A 26,194-nucleotide genomic window follows, 5' to 3' on the forward strand; every position below is an offset into this window, starting at 1 on the left:
CACTGGCGTATCTTAGAACAGTCTAGTAAGTAATGGGAGAATAACAGTCAAAATTAAGAGCAATTACAGAGGGTTAAAGTTATCTCGCACACACATCAAGAAATGCTAACATGACAGCAGCGGTATGGAAAGTGAATCATTTCAACATGGAATCCATATGTTCCAGTTTGTTGCTATAGAAAACAAATGTAGAATTTCAATTTACAAATGACACATCTCTGGTGGAGGATTTTTTTTCTCTCTTTTCGGCGGAATACATCAGACTGAAGGCACAGACCTAATTTGCCACAACTTAACCTATTCAAAATGAGATGTCATGCAAATAAGTTTTTGAGCAGCAAACTGCTTAACTATGCTAAACAAGTTATTGCATTTATTTACGTGATGTCGCACCAAATTATGAAGGCTGACTCAAGTTGTCTGCTTATTTTGCAGAGTTACGTCTGCTCTGTGTCTCACTCCTTGATTTAATTGAGCTGCTGAAGATAATATAACTTATCACACAGACACTATGCCATGTTGCTAGATTCTAGGTTAATTAACAGTAGCCTACAGTCACTGAATTTCTCACATGGTTAGCCACTTGGACCCTGTCTACTGTCTAGCTTCACTAATCAACGAGTCTGGGAATTCTACATTAGCAATAGAACACACTGGCGACATACGGAGCCTCTGACTGCACGGAAAAAGAAAACACAGCTAGGTGGTAGGTAGCCTTTTCCTCACTCTGAAGTTAACCCGTTCCTACACACTGTGTGGCAAAGCCGCACGCTTGGCAAAGCTTCTGGTGCACCAGTTGGGGAAATTAAATCCAGGAGGCGGCTGCTCTCCTGCAGGACAGAAAGCTATGGCTGCTGTTCCGCAAGCACTGCCAGCTAACGCGGCCACCAGCAGCTGCCAGCCCTGGAAGGCTCCTGCCTCCCATGGCTTTGCCTCCCCTGCCTGCTCTCCTGCGCAGCAAAGAGGACACATGGCTCTGTGTGGTGAACTAGCCTCATCCTACACTGACAATTTCAGCTGCACCAGCTCTCCGTAATGGCCTGCAGTGCTGTTCTTCAAACCTTAGCCCTACCGGGGGAGACAGAAGCAACGTGTGCAGCTCAGGAGCTCATGGGAACAGCCACAGGTTACAGCACATCATCTTCTCATGCCAATACAAGGCTGAAGTTGACTTAACACTGAGGATATATTTTCTTGATATGCTTAGTCTCGTGGCAGGCTGCCCCTGAAAGCTTCTTTCCCAAACCACATACTCCCACCACTTCCAGTGCATCAGAGCACACTCGCTATTCTGAGTGTGAACCAACCTCCCAAATACTGATTTTCAGTCATCCCTTACAGTGAGATTCCCAATGCGACCACGCGATCGTGAGACCTGACTCAAAGATGGTGGCAGCAAACACAAAGTAGGGCTGGGAAGGTACCAGCACTCTGCCCTCAACAGCCCATGCTTTGGATTAAACGCATCACGAAACTTCTCCCGAAGGTGGAGCTATACCATCAATGTAAGAGGAAGACAAAGTTAACTTCACAGTACAAATACTCCTCCTGCCTTACCAACACCCCCCTTTTTTAAAAATAATGATACTTTCGATTTTGTCAACCTAGAGAAAAATTTTTTGTAATTAATATTCCTCATTATCCCCCATAAAACACAACGCGTAGAGAGAGGTGCCAAAAGCAAATAATGATTTTTAGTGTTCTGATATTGTACATATTTACTCCGGGGTTAATCCTCAGACTTCAGCCAAGTTATTCCTAGTTTAGACAACAGGTTCGTCTGCGAGTCCTGCAAAACCTTGCAACAGGTCCAGAATTCCAAGCGATATAAAACCCAGTACCAAACCCATCTTTTCCAAACGATGAGCCAGATACTCGGCATGCCATAAATTTTGCGTAGAGGCTTGTGACATTTCAAATGCATGTACACAACTCTGAAGCTCACATGATCTGCTTGCTATTTTCAGCTGCTGGCATGCAGGTTTTCAAGCCTTTCTCCACAACAATGAAAGTTAAAGTTATCACGTGGTAAAATCTAGGAATTTAAAAGCAAAACGAAACACAGCAGTTATCGAACTTTATATATAGAAATAAGGAAGCTCAAAACTATTAATGCAGAAACTGTAGCTCCTTTGGCCTAAACCAGTTGATACCATTTGAGGAAGGAGCTGACCCACTCTCTTCCATGCCTACATGACTTCTCTGACTCTGGTGCATGCCCACTTTGACCCTTGAGACAGGATTTGGTGTCCAGGTGCTTTGGCAGATTCTGCCACGCAATTCACTCTCTTGTGTGTGTGTGTGTGTGTGTGTTAATCTTAATATTCATCCAGTCATGCCTGCAATCACGTGTCATGAAAACGCACTGTTGTACTGAAGGGGGGGGTGAAAAGGAGAGTAGGAAAGAAAGGGACCGGGAAAGGGAAGGGACAGAGAGAACAGAAAGAGATTACGTGCCCTTCAACTGAAACAACCCAGGAGCAGAATTACCATGGTCCTGCATGTTGGGCAAAGCGCGTTCAGCTCCCAGATGAACACTAATCACGTATCTAAAGAATGTAAACAGGATTCCTGGTCAGGCACCCTTGACACAGCATAACCATGGGGAGACAAGGCTGGTCTCTGTGGATTACTCAGCACACAAGTATGCTCCCACTAGACCTAAATTTGATAGCTCACTCAGCACCATAAGCAAGCAGTAGAGGACCTGCAAACCAGCAAGGGTCATTTGCTGTAATACATTAATAGAGCCTTTATTACTTTAAAACCCAAACAGGCTCTGAGAGTGAGCCCAACCACGAGCCCCTCTCCCCTCCCATGCACAAACCTCCACTTCAGATCCCCACCCACCAAGGATTCTCTCTCCCCGGCATGCCCTCCACTGGCTGCAGCAGAGCTGGGGGGTGTTACAGAAACACAGGACATTAACTGAAGATACACTTTAAATGCAGAAAATGCCGTAGCCTGAAATAGGTGGTTTCTCTATTACTTTTTTTTTTTTTTACAGTCAAGTGTGATTATACAAAGGCCTTATCCACAAGCAGCTATACTCAGTACATTAAAAACTCATCTGCAAAGAAGATTCAAAACAAATGGTCTTTTTCTTTTTCAAGAGGATAGAGGGGAGTGTTGAGCTATTTTCTGTCTTTTGGGAGAGTGATTTTTGTTTATCTGGATATGGTTATATATAGTTCAATTCTCTACAGTCCCCTTCAATAGCGAAGATTGTTTTATTTATCAAAAAATATTAAAAGGCTCAAGCTGTGCATTTTGTATTCAGATAATCCCCCCCCTCCCAATTTAGCGTTTGTGAGATTGAGAGATTCCTAATTAATAGAATTATCTTGCACTTACATAGCTCATTCCATTGGAGGCTTTATAAATATTTTATTAAGCTCACATTTTGAGAAGCACTAGATACACTGAGAGATTAAAGCCATGTTAGCCATGCCTACTTATGAAAAACAGAATGAAAGGGAGTCACCTTTGTCCCATTTGTCCACTGCAGCTTCTTTTTCAAAGGAAAACAGTAAATACTGAGCAAAGACCAGCACACCTCTTTATCAGATGTTTTAACTACATGAAAATACTGGGCAAGATGAGCAGGGGAGTCAACACTAAAGACAGGAGATCACATGCTAAACAAATGAGAAAAAAACAAATAAAACCCACAAGCATCACTGAACTGCAAAAAAGGAAATTGTCCAGGTGTGAGCTTTAGGAGAGCAAAACCTGAACTAACGCAGATTTCCATAGATGCTTCTCTCATACACTTTTAGTATAAAGTGTATGTGTAAAGCAGTATTGGTTTCAGAAAAGGTGAATGCCTGGTAATGGAATAGCCACGTTCTGCTGCCTGGATCTCTGATAGCATGAGAGACACCTGTGAGGAAGACTGTGCATCCACGTGCATGTGGTGGAGGAAAGGAAAGAAGCTGCAACCTTGGCTTGTCCGTTACTTTTACAAAAGTGTTAGAGGAGGATTCAACATCCTGACCCTCAAGCACTGTACACAGAAGCTAGAAGAGCTAAAACAAGAATCACTCCGTAGCTCTGCTGATCAGAATCACATTGCCGTCTTCCTGCTTTGTACCCGTCACATCTACAGAACTGCAGTATATTTATGATATACTTGGATATAGTTTTGTGTTATATAAGGGAACATCTGACAAATTAAACTACATTCGCCAAAGACCCATCTACCGCTGCTCCACCCCACCCTCCCCTGCCCAAGAGGAAACTATCACTTTGGGGTCTAAAGGCCGCTGACTGAAGATAGAACAGGACACACTAATGGCAACATGTCCTTTTGTTCATCTATTGATAAATGGAACAACAGTGCCCAGACCAATCTCTGTACCCTTCTTACCACCAGCACCTGGACTGCTATTATGCCAGTTGAAAGCACCAAAACCAGTATGGTTTACAAGAGACTCAAACACAGGGCTTTGAATTATATTTCCTTAATCACTCACAGAGAGTCATCTTATAGGAAAAAAGTCAAGAAACAAAGATACAACTGTTTGTTCTTTCTCTAAGGCCATGCTCAGTGATGCAAGACTCTAATCTTTAAATTTGCAATTACAGCTCAACTGAATTATGAAATCAGTTTGCCTAACCAGTTCACTCACTCTTCTTGCCTCAGAAACTAGCCATTTTCCATTAGTATCCCCCTGCCATAACATGCTAGCATAAGTTGTCCCTGTATGTGACCACAGCAACGGCGCTGAGGCTTCTTTAGCTTTGTCATTCCAATAGACCATGTAATGATACAGGAGCTTTCTCCTCTAATGCCCTCGTGATTTTCAGCAAGTAGTTTCACTCCTAAATATCTCGACATATCAAGGAGTTAATTTTATCAAAGCAGTGGCCACGCTCTTTCCCTTAGAATCATATTGTGCTATTAGAATAAGGAACTAAATATTTACTTAAAACGTTAATGGCTTTTATTGCTGAAAAAAGGCTTATTTGTTCCAGACTTGTTTACCTGCCTTCTTTAAAGCAAACAAACAAAGAAAAACCTAGCTTCACAATGCCTTTTAGTAGAAGATTAAGTGAAGGATAAGGCAGAGTGGGGCATCTACGTAAGTACTACCGTGTTATGAACCATTTAATAATTTGAGGTACATATCACAGTGTCTTGAAAAGTTGGGGTCGGTGGGTTTTTTCATGCAGTTCTTTCCATATCAAGGTGTTTTGAGGACGTTAGTGAAGTTTTACAATATCCCTTGACTGGAAGATTATTGTCAATAGTGCATCCTTTGAAAAGAGTATAAGGTGAGTTGATGGCAAGCGGAAAAAAAATTTCCCGACTTATGTACTGAACCAACTTGAAAGAAAACAGAATTTAAAATAAATACATGTATTAATATTGTAAATTTCAGGAGAATAAATGCACTGATTTTTAAAAATAACCTATAGCCTTCAGTAAACCTGGTCAAACAGCAGCACAATTGTTGGGCATTTTATATTCCAATTAGGTTTTTTGACTCATTTGAGTAATTTATTTACTCACTGATTGTGCTTTTTATAGCACTTTTAATTGACTTAATCTTTATTATTTTAATCTCTTAATCTAGGCAGAGATAAAATCTCAAGGTGACTAGTGAAAATGACCACAACATGAACTGGTACCACGTGGAAGATGTAAAATCCACATGACTTATTCTCCAGGGTCCCACCAGCTAGCTAGACACTACCGAGATATTGCCAAGTCAAAAGACATGTTTTGTATTTGCACGTGCTTACAGAACTGCCCGCAGCACGTGCTTTGTGACCTGCCAATGTACAACGTTAACGGCTCTTCCTGTGCAGTGCACAGAAGTAATAAGGAGCGAATGTGACCTGTAAGGAGACTTTTCCTTCAGTAGATGATGGTGGAGGTCTGCACAGCTGAAGGCTCTTGGTATTAACAGCACTATCACCACTTCAAACAACTCTTCCACAAACACCTTTTGCTTTTACAAGCAGGTACGATGGTCCTTCAGTGCAAACGCTGTATAAGGCATACCTGCTACGGATTTGCTGTTGCACTAACACACCGAAAGGAAGGAACTCAAGTAGCAAATGCGTACGTACGAAGGAAGAGCCAGAAATGGCATGACAGAAGCTAGAGACATGTTGCCAGCTATGTCACATGTTCACAGCGGAGTTTGACCCAGCTGCTGATGAAGAGGATTTCCTATCCTCATCTGACACCAAGGTGACACTGTGGATCCAACCCACACACTTCTGGAATTCTCAAATGTTCATCCCCATTTACCAATAGGCAATTCCAAGCAATAGGCCAGATTAGTTAGTTGCAAGAAAACAATAACATTATTCTAAATACTATGGGTACTAGAAGTTTTAAGTGCAAGTTTAAAACACATTTTCTCTTAAAAAACAGTTCACAATACTCATGTCCCAGCACTCAAGGACAAGTGCTGCAGTGAAACAAGCAGCAGAATTGGGAAGGAGGGAAGCATACCTACACCAACTTTCCCAGCCCCCCTCAAAAGGCGATGGGTTATATTTCGCCCACTGGAATCTTGTCAGATAAACAGACCAGCCAAATATTGCAATTACCAAGAAGGTGTTTTCTTCCCCCTTCCTTCTAGCATTTTGCCTCTTTGCTCTTTCCCTTATGGCTTCACCGCCTGAGCTAGAGCAGTCCCTACCAGGACGCAGGATCTAACAGGGCAGGAATGTTGATTGACAAGCCTCTAAGAGGACTAGAGGAGCCAGGAAAGCTGGTCTGCTGTCAGTTTCTCCTAAACATACTTAACTCTAGCAGAGGAATATTCCAACAGACTGAGCATGAAAGTAAAGAATTCGCAGCTATTGGTCTCAAAAAATAAAGGACAAAAAATTTAGCTACTAAGATAGCACGGATGGGCCGTTCAACCAAAGGTGTAACACTTGAGACCCATCAAAAGCCTTTGTATGAGAAAGAAAGGTCTTTTTCTCCATTAGCCTTACTGGTGTATGCCATTTCATATTTTGCTGCTAAAAAAACCCCTGTAACACTTACAAGGGCTACAACCAAAAAAATACGTATTCTAAATAAATGTGCCCTTCATTTTCAAAGCTCTTGAAGAATGAAGTTTTTGTGAAGCTTTATTAAAACCTTTTCAGCTGTATTTTCATACCGGTCCAAAAGATATTAAAAATGCCATGCTTAGGACTGTTGAGCATTTACACGAGCCTGCGACAATAATATCGAAGAACAAAATAATTATTTCAAACATTTCAGGGCTTAAATGCTAACCGTTACATAGATATACAAAGAATTCTGTTTCCTCTGAATTGCAAGCGACCAAAAACCCCGTTGCTGAATGATGAAAGAAATGGGCCTGTTTGTTTCCATTTTGAGCAAGAAAATATCAACACAAACACACAGCAATTACAACTTCTAGCATGTCTCTCTGAATGGCTGGGTAGGCATTATAAAGCATCGCAACTGCAGCAACTGAGCGAGCTTTCTTGAAGGAAAGAGGGGAGAAATGCTAATTTCTATGAATCAGCCACGCGATGTGTGGCTCCAATTCAGCGGGGTTCCCCGAGAGATCCAGCATCATTCGCCGATATTGCTCCACGTGTTCTGACGTAACGTGATGCAAGCAGCAGAAACAACCTCCTCTGTTCCCACCACGACCAAATACTTTGGACACCAGAGAGCCCTTTCATACTTCCCTTTAACCTGCCAATAAAATTTCAGCACAGCTCTAGTACATACACTGACAACCATCCCCAGGCACGGCAGAAAGATATCATGCAGTGATTCTGATTCCTTGTACCCTAAATATAGAAACATTTTCGCCATCATCTTCTCTTCAAGAATTGAGAGATGTACAGACTCCTTACAAACTGACCAACAGCAGAGACAACAAAAGGTAGAAGTCCCCAGATTTAAAATAGCTCCAACTTTTGAAAGTGGACCCACCAGATCCACTGGTTTCACCTGGTATTTGCTCATATCACATAAGAGAATGGATGGTGTTCGACTGAAGCCATACCTCTGGTCTGTTACGAGGAACCTTTAAGAAAACCAGTCAGTTCTCTGTCAGGACTTCCTATGCAGTGGGAGCGAAGCTGGCTCATACAGAAGGCCGTGCCTGGGCCCCGGGCACCAGGGAAGCCCTCAAATTCAGCTCTGTGGCTGCCTGAGCCAACTCCAGCTGCCCCGGAGTTCCACAGTGGATGATGCATCAGAGTCACCTGAGCCATGAGCACTCGGCAGCTGAACAGATTATTACCGCAACCTCAAATAGGGCCATTCTCAAGGGCTAACAGACCTTCGCTGAGCACAAAATCACTTTATGTTTCCGTTTGTATGGACAAAGAATTAAGAAGAAAGTCTGCACCCTGAAGATCCAGCCTTCTTCAACGTACCTTGAAAAGTCTCCTGTGTCATGACAAACTAATTGCATGTGTTAAGGGAAGGCTGTTACTTCGGCTTTTTCCACAGTACATAAAAGAAAAAAAAAAACAAATCCGGTTTGATTTTAAAGCACATACACTTAAAAATACTGAGGGAATCAGCTACAAAGAGACCACACAAGCTGTTCCAGCCTTCCACAGAAGTCTGGGGTTTTTTTTTTTAAGCATAAATACACAGCCACCTCTTCAGTTTGCCCTTTCATCTATTCTGAAACACTTCTTAACACACACTTCGTTTCCTAACTAGCTGATCATATACAAGTTTTGGGTTTATATCTTTAACGCGCTAAAAAAGATGAAGGCAAAATACAACCTTGATCCTGGAACAGAAGTCAGCAAGGATCTTGTGGGTGTCTCACAAGTCACAGAGCTGGGAAGAAAGAAGCCTGTCCTGACCCTACGTTGAAACCTGATCAGTTCAAGAGGCACACGGATTACCATTTATAGCATTTCTCAGGGGCTGGGGTGAGGGTCAAGGAGGGCGACAGACAGCTCTGGGTCTGGCTGCATGAGCCACTAGCTGCCAGCAAGGTTATAAAACATGCAGATGGTGGGTGCTGAGGCAGGATGGTTTTCCTCACCCTGTTGCAGCACACCTTCCGTGCCACTGCTGTGTTAATCACCCTCAAAGCACATATCTCTTCAGCAGAACAGCAGTACTGTTTGTTCACAGGCTGGGAAGAAAGGATTAAAAAACAAGACAGGAAGAAAAGGCAGGCAAATTTTTGTTCGACCCTGCAGTTAATCCCCAGAATTGGTGAAGATACATTAACATAGCCACACGAGGTACTGCTTTGCTCCCAAAATCAACCTGCACATAACATCGTGTGGTCCAGTTCTCTACAGGTGAACTGGAAATTACTCTGTTCATTTTAGCAGCTAATGACCTGTCTCAAAAAACAAGGTAGATGTCTCCAAGCTGGAAATTTATGACCCTGCGACAGAGAGGTGAGTCTCCTCCAAAAAACTAGTCAGAGTGGGTTTCTGTCTCTTACTCCACTACAGCAAAGGTAACAACAGCACAAGAGTTTGGAACCATTGAAAAGCAAAGAGCAGTCTCTATGCTAAGTTCTTCAACAAAACAAAGTAACAAACAAAACCCCAAAATAAACAAACAAAAAAACCCCAGCCATTCCTCTCCAACAAAACTGCAAGTATTGCCACTTTGCCACCAAAAAAAAGCTGCTATGTATTTTTGGTATTCAGCCACAGCCTCGATTAGCTACACTTTTTAATGAGTTGAAAACAAAAGCACGCCTAGTCTCTTATTCGGGCCTGTACAGAACACAGGCACCACAAATTCACAAGCATGCCTGGGTAGGGTACCTCATCAGGCACCCTTTGCTGTCAGACAGAACAAAGCAGCTACGCAAGCGTGCCCCTGTCCACCAGAGAAGCCCGAGCTCTCTTCCAGGCAGGCTCAAACAAAACAGAATGCTCCGTGGATGCTGGGAAGTCTGACGTTCCTCTCTTCCTCTTGGCCTTCATCGCTGAAGAAGTACCCTAACTGCCTATGTAAACCAGCACTATGTATAAATGAAGTTAGTGGCTTAACTGACAGAGTACCCATTACACAGCAAAAATCTCTCTTTAATACTGGAAGGAATGTAATTTGATATTCTTTTATCTAATTAAAATAATACAAACCCTCTGCTAAACTGACAGCTCTAGAAAAAGGAACTGAGCAGCATCCTCCATTTGTCTCCACTTGATCTAAAGGTCTGTTCTTACAGCTTAACAAAGGTTAAATTGCTCTGCAAGTCACTTCATTCTTCATCCTATGGGTCAGGATGGCCAAAAAGGAGACCAGTCTGTGCCAGCCAGTAGCACGTTTTTTCTGAACCAGACAGTTGCTCGTAAGAAACCGTGATGAAATCCCAAAATTTCATCAACAAGAGAGAGCGCGCCACCACAGACGGAGGCTGGATTATGACCAGCACTTCTGCAGCGATGGAGACCTATTTCTGCTCCTTGACCTACGAACTAGCTTTGATTTATTCTGAAATCCTCTCTTATAAAGGAAACATAGAGCGAAAAATCAGCTGGTTTAGGTATAAACTCAATTCTTTTTTCATATCCCCCAAAGCATCTGCACGGCCAGGCTTGCAAATAAACGCACATTTTCTGTTCTTTGCGTTACAACACTTTCTAGAAAATATAAACCTCTACTAATATCTAGGCAAACATGACAAAACATAATGATGGAGACTGCTGAAACAAAGGGAATGGAAACAGATAATCATAGAATATCTCAAGTTGGAAGGGTGCCGTAAGGATCACTGAGTCCAACTCCCTGCTCCTTGCAGGTCTACCTAAAACTAAAGCATGTGACTAAGATCATCATCCAGACGCTCCTTGAACTCGGACAGGCTGGGTGCCGTGACCTTCCCTGGGGAGCCTGTTCCAGTGACTGACCACCCTCTCAGTGACAGAACCTTTCCTCACGTCCAATGTGAACTTCCCCTGAGGCAGCTTCACTCCGTTTCCTCGTGTCCTGTTGCTGGTCACCAGAGAGAGATCAGCACCTTCCCCTCCACCGCCCCTCTTGAGGAAATTGTAGATAAGAGAAAATAAGTGAAGTTTAAAAACCTAGACTGATCCAGTAGCAAACCCCATGCTTATTTTTTTACCAGTTCCTTTGATTTGAGGTGCTTTTGTCTACAAACAAGGAAATCCATGAACAGGGAAATGCCGCATTCCCTCAAGCAGCAATATGCACATGTCCCAGGGCAAAAGTAGGCAGGGAGTTTTTTTTTAACTTAGTTAATACAAATATAAAGCTGAAACAGCAGGACTCTGGCCTCTAAACAAGCTGTGGCTTGAACTGACAAAAAACTGCTCAGACAACAGGGAAAAATGGTTTGGGAACATTATTTCACAGAGTAATGTCTTTCTATTTTTCCAATGTAATTCAGAAAATTTCAACCAGTTCTGAAGACATGAACTTCGGACTCATCTCACAGATCCAGCTGGGATAACCAGTCTTCAAAAGGCTTGTGTGCTGCTTGCATTTATGCTTTGCTGCACGTGTGCGTTGGGTTTCAGAGATAAAACCAGGAAACATCAACAGGAGAAACCATTCTCTTGCTCACCTCCCCTACACAAAGGACCATTGCTATGAATTTTCTATAAGGATTCTTGCATGCGGAGAACAACATACGTGAGGGGAGGATACGTGCTGCCTGCAGTGCCAGAGAGCAAAACTCACTGCGAAAGGTAAAACAGGGAAAGAAGGTACCTGCTCACTCCACCCTTGCTTTTGCAGTTTTACTTCGTTGCAGAAGCACTTGCAAGCACAGTTACAGTGGGGAAATCCACAAATGAGACTTGGATCCCACTGCCTTTCAGTGAATTATAAGGGCCCTTCCCCTCCACAAACAGATGCTTCTCAACATTTTACCTTGCAAATGGAAGCTTTTAGATATCCACACAAACCTATTAACCTGAGCACTTGGAGGTATGCCAAACATCCAAGTTCGAGTCTCCAGGTAGCACAGGTTTCAGGTGAGATGCTGGATTACATCAAAACTGGCCCATGGAAATTTTGGATTACTGTGCTCTACCGACTGTGGCACCTTCAGGGCAGAGCCGACAGGACTAGCACCGCTCTGCTTCAGCCGAGGCAGGTTTGGTAAGTCTCCAGGCTGAAGATTTCTTAGAAAGGTGAAAGGGAAAGTTTGGCTCCTGCAGCAGATATTCCTCTCTTCAGTGAGACGACAATGTCTCATTGCTACCACTCTCCTCCCCTCTAAAAGGCAAGGATATTAACCACGCAACAAGTAACCAAAACACGCATCCAGCAGCAGTGATCTCCACCTTCAGCTTACCTGTTTTATGCACTGCAGCCGGTCATTGGTCTGCTGTATGTGCCTGTCCATAGAATTCATTTTGATTGTCTCCACTTGGCTTCTACCTGAAAGCCATTAAAATCCCTCGATCTGCAAAACAAAAAGGACAGTAAAGATCACTGAGTGCAGTCCATGCACTTCTACCACCAAACAATCAGGCAGAGCCGCTTGCAAGAAACCCCTGAGGACACTGAGAGATAAAATAATAATAATCCCAGTAACAGTCTGGCTTTGCAAGGACAAGGGCATGGGGATTCTTCCTAATCTTCCTCTAAGAGAAAACACCTCCCATAAATATTAAATGAATCAGATATGGCAGAGTATTATATGGCCAAACATAACACAAAGTGTGTGTTATGAAGACTCTGGATTTTGGTATTGAAAATAAAAGCAACAGGTATACTTTGGACCCTCCTTCAATCCTAAAACTAGCAGACCTGTTCAATGAGCTCCTGAAATGGCTGAGAACAGTGGGTGAGGGACTGGGATTCACAGCTCAGCCAAGACTTTCAGAACAACTAATGATTCCAGATGCACAATCCAGTGTATATAGAAGAGGCCCCATGTTCTGACCAAAGGGTTGAGCAGTTCCTGCCCTCTGGAAGTCAGGCTCCTTCGGGTATCCATAGCTGAACAAACTACATGTTACTTCTGTAACAGAACATGGTCCTGTGTCCTTTAAGGCCACCTCTAACAAACCCTATCTTAAGGAAAATTAAAACTTCCCAGTGACTTTAAAAACAACTAGAAAATGGAAATGAAGGCTCAGAGTGATGCTAGGAATTTTAATTCATACTGCTACAGCTGTATAAAAATCAAAGGAAAACTGGCCACAAGTTTTGATGATCCAGAGAGCAAACCTGCAGTCCCCTAAGCCCACCACTGATGCTCATCATGCCGAGATAGGTTTGTGGGTACAGCTTGGTACCCAGTGGCACCATCAAGACAAGCCCTGCTTCATGTATTCGTTAACTCTTTTTCAGAGCCATGCTTTACATCATATCCCATGATCACATATAAGTGGCCCTTTGTCAAGATAACGGTGTATGTCTAGAATCAAGAACACTGCCCGCAAGAGGGGGAAACGGTAGATGCTAAATCAACATGGAGGCATCACACTGAATTCGCCTTTTACTTCTCTCTCATCCCTGTGTTCGGACTGGGGTAAGGGATTAGCCATAGCACAAACAGCTCTCCTGATCCGATAGTCAGGAATGGCCAAAATGCCACTCAAAGTTGGACCAAGAGCAAGATGCTAAAAGCACAAGTAAGCCTAAGTGAGGCTCCTGGTGTGGGTGTGGTTTGTGTTTCGCCAGGCCTCTTCCACCTGCTCCCTCTCTCTGGCCTTACCCTATCCTTCTATCCTGGCAGAGGGGCAGATCGTAAAGACAGAAGCCAACAACTATCAACAGTTTCAGTCCATAATTCATATTACCAAAGAGTTTGCACCGTGACTTCTACTTATTTATGTTTTAAGCAGAACTGCATGAGACTCCAGCCTGTACTTAATAAGCTGAGGAGTTTTAAGTGGTTTTTTCTAGAATTCACTTCTCAGGGGCACAGAGATGTTTCACGCACACACATGTATACTCTGCTGTTTCAATCACTTTCATGGCATCTAAAATGGAAAGGAAACCATAGATACTGTGCAGTGGAACATGGAAACAGTCTTTGCCTACAAATTCCTGTATCCTTTTACTGCAACAGAACGGTACAGTCTAAAAAGTTGTATCCTCACGAACAGGGAGCAGGCACAGATTCAGAGATACACACCCAAATGCTGTATTTATATAAAACCTTAGTGCAAACAAGGTCCCAGACTTGCACAGAAACCTCCCCATCACGAATCTCTTCAGCAACACTGAGCGGTTTGTTACTCCGAGAGCTGTCTATGGCAAATCTCTTTTCCACTCCTTACGTACACATAAGAGATAGCAAAATTTTCAGATAGCGGTTCAGTTTGAGAAGCCAGCCGCTTACCCCTCCTACTAGACATGACTCAACATCTCTTCTATTAAAGCAGCTCTATAAGTCCAGCACTGTCCATACTCAACCCCCAGAAGGAGAAGAGTGCTCCCCGTGGTGGGAACCCTGACTGCCTGGCTGTCAGGGCGAGACAGACTCCAGACCACGCATCTGTGTGCGTCCCACACACCCGAGCTGCCGGAGATTTCTGTACCTAGCTGATAAAGTTCTTCCATGGCTCCTGCCGGATTAGAGTCAGGGAAAGAAATCTTTTCTGCTAGACAGCTAAATGAGGTCTTACAACAGCAGCTCAAGCTCCTCATCTCCACACTCTAGACACAAGAGGGTTCAATAAAGCACTCCTGTCAATAAATTATAATACTTAAGAAATGGAAAAGCCAGTTTCACATACAAGCATTATCGTTTGATTATGCCACTGCCACCTTCTCAACAGCAAATGCCAACCAAAGGTCCTTTCGCAAATGTAAATTGATAGTATTTTATTAAAAGCAAGTAACACAGTCTTATCTGCCTGTAAGACCCCCCAACAGATCTCAGTAGTCATGAAATTTAATCTCTCAGTGGACAGCAGAGGTATTTATCAAGAGATAAGCTAGCCCAAACATGACACCACTTCAGCAGCGATCCATCTTACAAGCTAGGACACATTATCTGCATTTTAATTGAACATCAGGACAGATGGAGAAGGGCATGTTGAAAACACACACAAACGTATACATGCACAGAGATTTTTGTTGAAATATTTGAAGAATTGCAAACTGAGGCTTTTTTTTTTTTTTTAAAGAAGTCAGGACATTTTTGCTTAATGAACCAGTAAGCAAAATACCGTGTTTCTGGTTGACTTGGTAACACAATTTTTGTCTCTTTTGGCATTGCCTGTTTAACCTCCTCAGTTCCATACAGCCACACAGAGAAACTGGGTGCCAAATGAAAAAGGTATCCATCCCGAGCAACCGATACACAGACATACTGCCAGAAACCACAATTTCGCCAGTAAAGCCAGATACACCAGCACTCAGACTCACAGCTAGTGGCATCAGGAGCTGCCTCTGGTGTTAGTGGCAGTATACTTCAGGGCTGGGAGACTGCAGAGAGATCTTACTGAGACAATGACAGCGATTTGCATTCATGCGCTGTCACTCATGCCAACAAACTAGCCTGCACATTGATTTATAGACTGTACATATAATACCACCCCAATTCTCTGCCTTCCAGTTAACCATAAACAAAATCGAAGGTTGCTGTCAGCTACCTGAACCACAGCTTGCTATTCTACTCGTCCAAATTGTCATTCCTCCCACACAGTGTAGCCTCTCAAATCCCGCCTGGAAAAGCAGGGGGCAGAGCACACAGAACTAACCCGCACGACTGAGCAGGAGCCCGACGGGGCTCTCAGAGGCCAGACTGCGAGTGCAGTCCCCTGCTCTCTTACACAGTCATGCCGTACAACTTCTGCTATAAAGCACTCAAATTCAGTCTCAGAAATAGTTCTGCTTTTAACGCTCAGTGGCTCCCATTGAAAAGCACTCCGTGACTCTCACCCTTCCCCTGGTAGCTAGAATTATTTTCACTTCCATCCTCAAATTCCACTTGTTCTCACATCACTAATGCTCTCTGGCTAAAACAGCCTTTGTCCTGCCGGGCTCCCTCCACCTCCCTCACTGCACGGACAGACACCCACCAACCGTTTACCACCTCCAGTTTCCTACTTTCACCAACCCAAACTCATTTATTCTCTTCCGGTCAGGAGAAGCCCCTCAGTCCACTGAACTCCTCCTGGCCAGTAAACATTTGTTGCATGAACCACCCAGCCAAAATCGTACGTATGAAGCCTCACCACATACAATGACATTAAGACTTGGGACGTGAAATATCCTGCCTCACCCCTGCGAGATCATGTTTACCTTCCTCTCAGATACATCATAAGAGCATCAAATAAAATATTTTTTTTCAGTGAGCATACTGGCTCAAAGTCATTTCTGCTCTAAAAAACATGGAGCTAATTAGTGGGAAACCATTATTATCTGGAGATTATTCTTTCATAGGCCTCAGCGAGAATTAAAAGATTGAACAGAGAAAGTGAAAGTTATCATATGGACCTGAAGTTTTACCAAGGCAGAATACACATTCTGAGACCAGACCGTTTTGCTGGGAAAAAATACCAGCAGAAATAGATTTCCAGTAACTATACCTACTACACAGGTACTGCTGTAGACTGGTTTGGCTTCCCATGTGCACATCACACCCTGAAATTTAAAAAAATGCCCTTTCTGTCCATCTCACGCTGTTTTAAAAGTAGTGGCAAGATCACCTTACTCAAAAATAATGGTGCTTAAGACACAGAAAGGCCGGCAGGGCCGAATAAGAGCAGAGTTCTATTCAGTTAAGTGCCAAGCGTGTATCAGGTCATAAGTGAAAATGACTTTGCAGGGTTCCTCGCTAGCCTCTGGCGTACCAGCATTAGAAACCACGCTAAGGTTCAGGTGCTGCGAGCAGCTCGGGAGACAGCAGGGTATGTTGCTGGTCGGGATTAAGGGTACTGGCAGAGAGGAACAGAGAAGGGAATTTTACCTGGTGCTCCGTAACAAATCCCCTCTGTTTGGTGCACCCATTAGCCAGAAAGGCTGTACGCTACTGCTTTATATGCTAACTCCATCCAGAAGGATAAACAAAAAAAGAAGTGTTCCCAGCACTTTCTGGTAATTCAGCAATAAAAAGCCCCATTTTTCTGCTCGCTCTTCTGAGGTAAAGACCCAATCTCTCTTCAAAACAAAAAAGAAAAAAAAAATTACGTGAATTATTCTTTGCCTTCCTTCTTCCCTCCCCTCTAGCATGCGAGTTTATAGCCCTAGGCAGTAATTAAAGAGCCCTCATTTACATATTTATGATGTCTCAAAAATGGAAAATGTGTTTTTTTAAAGGAACAGATGTATCGACCTTTTAGACTTTTTTTTTTTAACCCTAAACGTACAGTACCTTTTTTCTTAAACAATTACTACAAAACCTACTTTAATAATGAAAAAGAAAGAAATTAGATAGTGGCTTTAAAAAAGAGAATTTTTTAAGGAAGATTCTGCTATGCTCTGTGTTGGCTGAAAGTTCAAGTTAGGAGTTTGCAATTATTATATCAGCAACTGGACTTCCGGTAATGCATTTAAGAGCAATTTAGTAACACATGGTCCCTACCAGTTCCTAGGGAAGCCTAATCAGCCTCTTAAAACAAAAAAATTAAGCAATTCAGCACTGCTTCAAAACACTGACATATCTAAAAGTCTACTGCATTTGAGAGTGTGGTTTCAGTTCTGCTCTGGGATGAGCTCTCCTCATGGCCAGGGCTGCCGTCCACAGCAAGAGCTCTGCCAGCCCGGGATGAAGGGACCCTCAAAATCTGCTCGCCTGCAGCCAGGGGTGACCGGAATCACCAACCGAAACAGGCCCGACCTTCTCCCGGGTTTAGAGGGACTTTTCAGGCTGTGCTTTTTGCCTTTCCTCCCCCTCACACACTTTCTCCCCTCACTGCCGGGCAGAAACAGAAGTAGAGCAGAGCTCACTGGCAACATGGCGCCTGCCGCCCAGCCGAGGGTGGTGCAGCCCCACAGCCACCTGCTCCTCCTGAGCAGGAGAGGGCCATTTCCTGAGAAATCAAGCTTTTAGTGAAGTCTTTCCACCAAAAAGACGTTTTGAGAGCAGAGGAGGAAAGGCAGACCTTCCAAGGAGAGGGGCGAGGCAGGGAAATGGCCGCTGTGAGGTGTTCGAGGGCCCGCAGCAGCGGGTTACAGCGGGTTTCTGTTTCCACAGGGGACGAGCACGCAGTCAGCCGCCCTCTGGGGAACCGCGGCCACTGTAATTAACAACATCTAATTTGGAGCCACTGAAAACCGCTCAATGGAAGAAGGACGTGAAAAAGAGACACACAAAACCCCCTTATCAGACAAGCAATTCGTTTTTAAACATTGAGTAGGTGAGAGGACGGAGAAAAGGGTTCCCTAAGCATGAATTCAACACAGCAGTTTCCAAACGTTCCTCTTCCCCGCTGCGACGCATCCCACCACAGAACACAAGTTGGTTAATACTGTTTATTCCATCGACTAAAACGAATAATTTCCTGCATGTCTCCAGCGTGCTGAGGGTTGTACGAGAGGGCGGGCTATTTTTACCTAATAAGTGACTTTGATCAAGCAACAAGCCAAGCCAGAGCGGGCGCAGGAGGGGACTGCGCCGGCCGACAGCGGCGGGGGAGCGCGGGGCCGCGGAGGCCGCTCCCCGCCGCGCCGGCAGGGGGCGCCGCAGGGCCGCGCCGCGCCGCCCGCCATGAGGGAGCGCGGGGCCCGCCCGCCCTGAGGGAGCGGAGGCCGCCGCCCGCCCTCCCCCGGGCGCGGAGGCCGAAAGGTCCCTCTTCTCCCTCCGGAAAGGCCGCGTTCCGTCACCTTAAAGCGGGGATTCCGGGGGAGAGGGGTCAGAAATAGCCCGGTAGCCCTCGGGAGCCCGTGGCTTCCAACCATAAATCTAAGAAACATCACCGCCCTCAGCGCCCGGTCCTGGCGACAAAACGCGGCCACCCAGGGACAAAACACATCTTAATTCCTCTTGACATTTTCCTTAACGTGACACGTCTTTTAAAAAGTTGTTTCTTGAACTATCAGAACATACCTCTCTGCATATAGATACAGGATAAATATTATTAATTGGGTATAATTGCATTAATTCGCTTTTCCAGTGTTCAGCTGCTGCCCTTCCGCAGCATAGAAAGAAAAAAACCCAACCAAACAGAGACCTGCAGTCAGACCTCAAAATGCAAAGGTACAACGCAGCTCGGCACACGTGCATTTATGCAGGCACAGATGTACCAGCGTTATCTCCTCACACCGTAGGAAAAGGTCTCTCAGTCTGCCTTTCCGTAAGGGAATTTTCAAAGATGCTCTTAAAGATTATTTTCCTTTCAAGAATAAAACCGGAAAAAGTTTAATATCTATCCATGACAACTATTTTATTTCCCCTGCTAGGTATAGTACTGGGGGGTGTGTGTGTATAAAATGTCAGGTGAAAGGCCATTTTAATCATTAAACACTTGAGAAAGGAAGTTGTTTTAATAAAGATTTGTTTACCATAAGCTGCTAAATAGCTACTGCTGTTGGCGCTGAGCTATTAAAAAGGTCCAGATGTGAGACAAAGCGGCGTTTGTTATGCTGGGTGAGGAAGAATAGATATTTGTGCTGTGCTGCTTTCCATTGTTGCTCTAACAAATGTGCAGTAATCCCCAGAAGACTTTCTATCATCTTTGACTGCGAGGGGGGAACGCGAGCGTGCGCGCGCTGCCAACAGGCACAGCTTCGGCGAGGTGGGAGCGGGTGCCTGTAATTTATGGTGGCTCGAGCTGGCAGTTTTGTCGGGTTTAAGGAAGCTGTTTCCGCAGCCGTGTGTGCTAGGGAACATTTTTATATACAGAGCCTATTATATGCAGGCATGAACAGCCAGCCGGATACACACAAAAGCAAACCCACACATGCTTTTGAAAAAAAAAAAAAAAAAGACAGCATGACAGCTTGCATAAGCAAGCCTGCTGGACTCCTCTGGGAGGAGGAGCGGCAGTGCGCAGAAGTTGTTCAATCATGAAGCACATCTGCAGCCTGATGACAAAAGCAAAGGTGGTAGGGCTAGCTGGAAGCGCCACACGGCACTGGGATATGACCTATGCTTGAAGTATAGACATAAAGAAAAAAAAAAATCCAACAAAAAAAAAAACCACTAGGAGCGGGATTGCAGGGACATAAAAATACCACACCTCTAGCTAAGGAGAGTGCTCCTTTGAGCATGGACAAGGTGATCAGCAGCCAGTGCCAACCATAAAGCTGCTGCTCTGGCAGCTCTCACCTCCAGCCCACTGGCTGAAATGACTCGTTTCCTCAGACCCAGAGCAGCATCTGCAGATCCCAGTTTCGGGTAATTGCCCTGCTGCATGCTTATATTACAAGGTTGGTTTCCCTGCATTCCACCCAGCTCCTAGTGCCATGAGCTCTGTCGGCTTGTTATCTTTAGGGAGAGCAAGGAGGGAAAAGGACACTGCAGTTTAAAACAGCAAGAGGTAATAACACAAAATTAAAGGCAAAAGTGCGTAGAAGTGTGCTCCTGGGGAGCCAGGGCTGACAGACCTGCTGTAGTGCTCTCAGAGGCTTTGCACACTTCAATATAGACAGATCTGCTAGAACAAACATTGACAGTTCCACAGCAGAATCCACTGATCCAGTGGCTTATTAAACGTACTGTAGCTTGCAGGTAAGAAATGCTAATCCTCATCGGGACAGCTACAAGCAAATGAGCCATCCCTAAAAGCTTGCAGTGTTGCACTCAAATAATTTCATAACCTGTGTCCCTGATCACTCATACAACAATGCTGTTAAAAAAAAAAATCCCCTTCCTGATAAATTGCAAATTCCTAGAGCAAGAAGAACCTAGCATCTCTACCCACCGTTCGGGCTCAGTACGAGTACTGCCGAGGAAATCAGGTGAACAGAAAAACTGAAAAGGATTTGCATTCTGGCATGTTATGCTCGCTTATTTACCTAATGAAAGCTCATTTCTTTCAGAGGTTCTGTGGTAAGATCTGCAGTATTTGTTGAAAATTCTTTGTGTTTGCCTATCGAATACTGCGATACGCATGAAGTGTTGCTAACATCATCTGGCTTACATGCATTCTGGGGGCTGAGCCTGTAGAGTTGCTACAAAGGATGTCTATGAGCTGTACGCTTCTTCCTGCTCTTGCTAGACATTTATCAGCCACTAAAGAAAGCCAACTGGTTTGGACATATTTATCCAAGTTATTTGCTTAAAACCTGAAAGATGAGCTACAGAAGACAACCTAATTTAAGCATTTTCTAAAGGTCCAGAGGAAACAGTGAGAACACAATCAATCTGTACAAAGATGGTCTCAGAATCAGGAGAAAAGAAAGATGGAAAAAGAGACGGCACTAGCAGCAAATATTTTTTAACAATAACCTATCAAAAAGTGAAGATGCTATTTTCTGTTTGCTATGCTCCGATAACATCTCCCTCGAACCAGACAGCCTGCTATATAACAAACAGAGGTCAAAACCTCTTGGGCCAGCCCAAAGAAACACTCTTAGCAAGAAACATCTCAAGCCCACTGTGAATTAGAAATGAGAAGGATTTGCATTCTGACACTGAATGCCCTCTTACTTATCTGATTAAACTAGGCATGTTTTGGAAGTTGAACCGTAGCATTTGAAGGAAATTGCCAATTTCTTCTTGTGATACTCCATCATCGCAACCTACATTCCTCATTACTGGGTGGCAACAGAAAGAACGTAACAATCCCCCATCCCCAAGCTATATTGCTCCCAATAAAGGAATGAAGATAGATGGGGACTCCCCCCCCCTCCGCCCCCCGTAAGTTTAGCTTTGTGAAGAAGGCATATAGCCAAAGTAGACGGTAATTCCTCTTTATGGTCTATAAACACAAGATTTATTCACCTTTTCTTTCATCCTGTGAGAACTGCTCCCAAGACCAATGATTCCTGGGAAGCCACCAGGGAATGCATCACTCCTTTGGAGAAAATCACTCAGGGAGAGGGAAGGAGAGGAGGAAGAAAAGCTGCATTGCCTCAATTAGCAAAGTCTCTAGAGAACCGAGCAACTGAATAGATGCTTTGGGACACAGGCACTAATAACTTCGATATCTGCCATTATCCTGGTCCATTCTGATGGAATTTAAGTAAAGATTTACCCAGCTTCCCAGAATGGAAGCGAGATATATTGCAGGACCACCAGCAAAACCTGGAAAGGCTAAATATAGCTGAAGATAGAAGGTAGAAATTGGATGGCTGTGAATTTTTGTAGCCAGAGAAACAAGAGTAGTCGCTGGCAGCCAAATTACATAGTGTGCACTGCTTTCAGTGGCTACCCAAAAGCTCCCTCGCTCAAACACTCCACTTATTTTGAATTATGACAATTTAGTGCTGGAGGGTACCATTTCGTTAAAATAACTTAAACTAAAGATACTGGACATCTAGACACCATGAAACTGCAGTTTTGGTGAGCTCTATAGTCCATTTCATCACCTTCATCTTAAGCCAGCTGATTGGAGAACCATCCATATTAATCCTTCTGGTCCTGCAGAATATACATCAAAACCCAAGGTATTTGGTTTTATTCAATTGTCCTGCAGACAAACGTCCACTATTTCAAGTCACTACGAAACCCTGAATGATAAGAAACCTTGCTTACAGTCTGGGTAAAATGATCTAGGATTGGAGAAGCAAAACAAATGACTGTGTATCCCTCAAGGAAAACCTTTTTGTACACACACAGTGAAGCATCATGTGAACACAAGATACGGGGAGGCTTGAAATGTGACTGCTATTTACGTTAGTCTCAACAGCTAATATTCAAGCACCTGAAACACGACCAAAGTGACAGATCCATTGCTACTTAAACTTTATGAAGCCGCCCAGAAATATTTTTGACATCCTAGAATTGATTTTGAAAACAATGTCATTTAATAACTAGTTCCAACTGCAGCGCCTTCATTCCAAGAAAGTCAAAGCTTTGACTATCTATAATGTAGTCGTTGCTTTTCCTGTTTTCTAAGTGCCCGTAATTCTAGTAAGGTGGAAATTCTTCTAGACACCACCTAGATCACAAAACACCGCAGGAGCTTTACATAGCAAAGTCTCCTGCCTTCGAGAAAGACTTTTAACTGAAACACCCATGATCATCTGCACTGCCCCGTTCTGTTTTCTCACTGCCTTACCACTTGAGACAACCTCTGTATCTAGAAACTCGTCTTTGAAAATTGCCAGTGGCCCAGATCTACTTAACAGGCAAATAAAGAGAATTTTACACTTGCCAAGAAACGTTTCATTTCACCAAGAACCTTAACAGACAATTCAGTTTTCAAAGGATCAGTGAATTCCACGGCTAAAGATCTGTCACCTGCTCAGTTCACAAACCTCGTGGGATAATCAAGAACAGATTTCAGTAGCACTTCTGAGGGCACAGATCTCTGCTAGCTGTGCCTCCACGGGGTCTCTCGCCCTCAGGTGATGGCATGAGGAAAGCTGAAATGGCATTTGGCAGAACACAACACAGATATCGAGCAGGTGTTTCAAAATCCTATCAAGTATTTGAAAGCAGCAACTATACAAATGCTAAATTGGGCCTGAACAAAAGCAACCATGATGGAAAGGACTAGGAATCTACATGGTATCGCCTGGTAAGAAGAGGAAGGCACAGTTCCCATCATCACCACTGCTCTTTCGACTGGAACGGGCCAGGAGTGAGCCTGACAACTGATGAGTGGCAACTGTCTTACAAACTGAAGCAGGCAGACTTCCCATTTTTATTACAGACAGAAACACTATCTTTAATGAATTACAGTGCGGTCCATAAATTAAGACACCTAGACTGTCTTGTGTTTTTCATTATTACAGAGTATCTGCCCAGAAGCTTTTTCCCATAACCGCAGGGCAAAGTCAGCCCTGTGAACAGAGACCGGAGCTCTTCTCTGGACTAACCACCACCAAACACTTCACTTCTTCAGCTCCTTTGGCTTTCCAATTACATCGAGACCTCCTCAGGGCAGATGCTAGCTCCTCCAAACACACATAAAGCACCTAGCACAAATCACAATCCAGCCTGGAGTTACCCCATGCTAGTTTAACATGAAGAATGACAAGTGATATAATAAAATCTTTAAAGTATGCACTGCTATAAGTTAAGGATAAAACACCTAGTATTACCCTTCCTCTGATTTCAAGACAAAATTCCCAACATTCAGCCGGACTTCCAAATATAGAATTAAATTAACCTGATAAACTTACACTGCACACCCAGATGACATCTGGATAAAAGCAGTTTAAGTCCAGATGGCATTTTCTTTTCTTCTACTCATATCCTTCCGTTCTTATTTTTTGTTTAAATGGTTATTACGGCACAGTTTAACAGATCTCAAAAAGCTACACACTTTTCTTCTTTGTTCCCAACGGCAACACTACAGACTCTGGAGGTCAGCTTTATAGCCTTCAAGTTTTTCTGAAGCCCTGCCTGATTAGACATACTCTGGAGCGACTTTCATTCTGATCAAACGTGACGTGTTGGCGACACGCATACAAAGCTGGCAGAGCAACTGTACAGCAAAGCCTTCAGCAGGCAGGAGTGGGTGTAACGTCTTATTTGAAATAATGCACAGCTCCCCTGAAAAGGGAACAAGTATCCCCTCTGAAAAGGTGGGTATATAGAAGTGGCTGTACTTGGAACACAGACCGATACACCACATTTTCATTCTGATGAACTCAAGAAGAGACATGGTGTGACGACTTCAAACCTTGCAGAGAATAAAACCACTTCTATCCAACTTCTTGTCCTTGGCTCCTGATTTTTGTCATCCTTGAATGGCTGCATTTTGGCACCTTTTCTCCCCTGAATAACTGGGGTTCATTAAATCTGAAATTTGGAAGGATATGTTTTGAAAGATGATTCATTTTTTAAAAAGCCTAGGTGCCCACTATGCCACATTACAGGATTAAAAAGGTTCCTGCCTATTGCATGGCTGATGCAAGAAAGGATATGAAAGGAAAGGGCAGGCTCGCACAAAACCGGCCGTGCTGCAGGAGCAGCCCCTTCGCTCCTGTCCCATCTGGGGTAAGGGAACAGATTCGGACAGCTAGTACCAGATGTGAGAGGTTTTATTTTTTCTCATTTTGCTTCTCTTGACATAAATCAAGCCATGAAGAAGGAATCATATAGTAAACAGCAGCTTTTCCTTCCCAACCACCATCTTGCTACCTTGCGCTACTTCAAAATCAGGACTTCTTTGAGCCACCCTTTCCTACCTTTTCCATAGGCCAAAAATTGAACCTGGCTCCGCTGTCCTTTATAATACATTCAGACGCTCACCAGTCCTGGATGAGGCAGTTTCTGCTCTTGTACCTTTCCGTGCTGTCTAACAGCTGGTTAGGAGTTAGGCAGTTGCAATTCTTCCTCCTAAGGCAATGGTGGTATTCAAAAAGGCAGACACTAAACTACTAAATAATGCAGCGCTCTGTCTTTTATCTCTATGCTTCTCAGCTTATAATTTCACCTTTCTGACCGTACAAAGCAGGAGAAGCAGGCAAACACCCACGTAAGTCTTCCACCAACAGCTGACTTCTTGGCTATTGGCAAGCACCAAAGCGGCAACAACTAAACAAGTCCTGAAGTTAGCTGCAGGCAAATAAGAATAACTTTAGAAGGAAAGTCTAAGAGAACAGAACTCACCAACCTTTTTACAGGTTGGTGCGAACACCGGAGATGTACGGGCAAATGGGATATCTATGATGCCAGACGCAACAAGATGCAATCTCCTCCTACTTCTGTGAAACACCATGGGAGAAAGCACAACCTCCAAGTTCTTCTCAACTACTACTTCTCTTCTTCAGAAGAATTATTTGACAACTGTGTCTTTTTCTTCCCAGCTCAAATACAGAGGTATTACTGAAACATTCAGTTCTACGACCGTCCATACAGCAGGACAAAATCAGGGCACGAACCCCTTCTTGACTCCAGAAGGCTTTGTTCAGAAAGCAAGCTGTACGCGCAAGCCAGGAGTAAGCCTCATGATGTGCAGACAGAACCCTAACCTGAAGAACTGGGGACCTGGGCCTGCCCAGAAAGACACAAAAAGATGTGGATTGAAAGCCATTTGTATTGGCAAGAAAGGCAAAAAAAAAAAAGTATACATGAAGAAAAAAAAAAAGACCCCGCCACAAAGTTTGTGGAGTGTAAGTTAAGCACAGTTAATCACTTCCCTTTGCAATCATTACAGCATGATAAAGATCTTTGTAAGATTTTTAGTAAAAAGAAGAGCATTTATTAATCACCTACATTAATTCCATCTTAAGCTCATTAACAATAAACACACAAATAAATGGAAACCCCAAAACGCC

General features: G+C 43.7%; 1 protein-coding gene across 8 annotated transcripts in view; it reads right to left on the reverse strand.

Moving 5' to 3' along the window:
- Positions 1–26,194, reverse strand: part of ZMIZ1 (zinc finger MIZ-type containing 1) — a 358,482-nt gene that overhangs the window by 148,775 nt on the left and 183,513 nt on the right. For all 8 annotated transcript variants that reach the window (XM_064464893.1, XM_064464894.1, XM_064464902.1 and 5 more), the window contains one exon: positions 12,249–12,359. In XM_064464893.1, coding sequence (XP_064320963.1) covers positions 12,249–12,308 — 60 coding nt within the window. In that variant the 5' untranslated portion in view covers positions 12,309–12,359. The remainder of the gene's footprint in view (positions 1–12,248; positions 12,360–26,194) is intronic.

Source organism: Phalacrocorax carbo, chromosome 13 (assembly GCF_963921805.1).
Source record: "Phalacrocorax carbo chromosome 13, bPhaCar2.1, whole genome shotgun sequence".
Taxonomy (NCBI): Eukaryota; Metazoa; Chordata; class Aves; order Suliformes; family Phalacrocoracidae; genus Phalacrocorax; species Phalacrocorax carbo.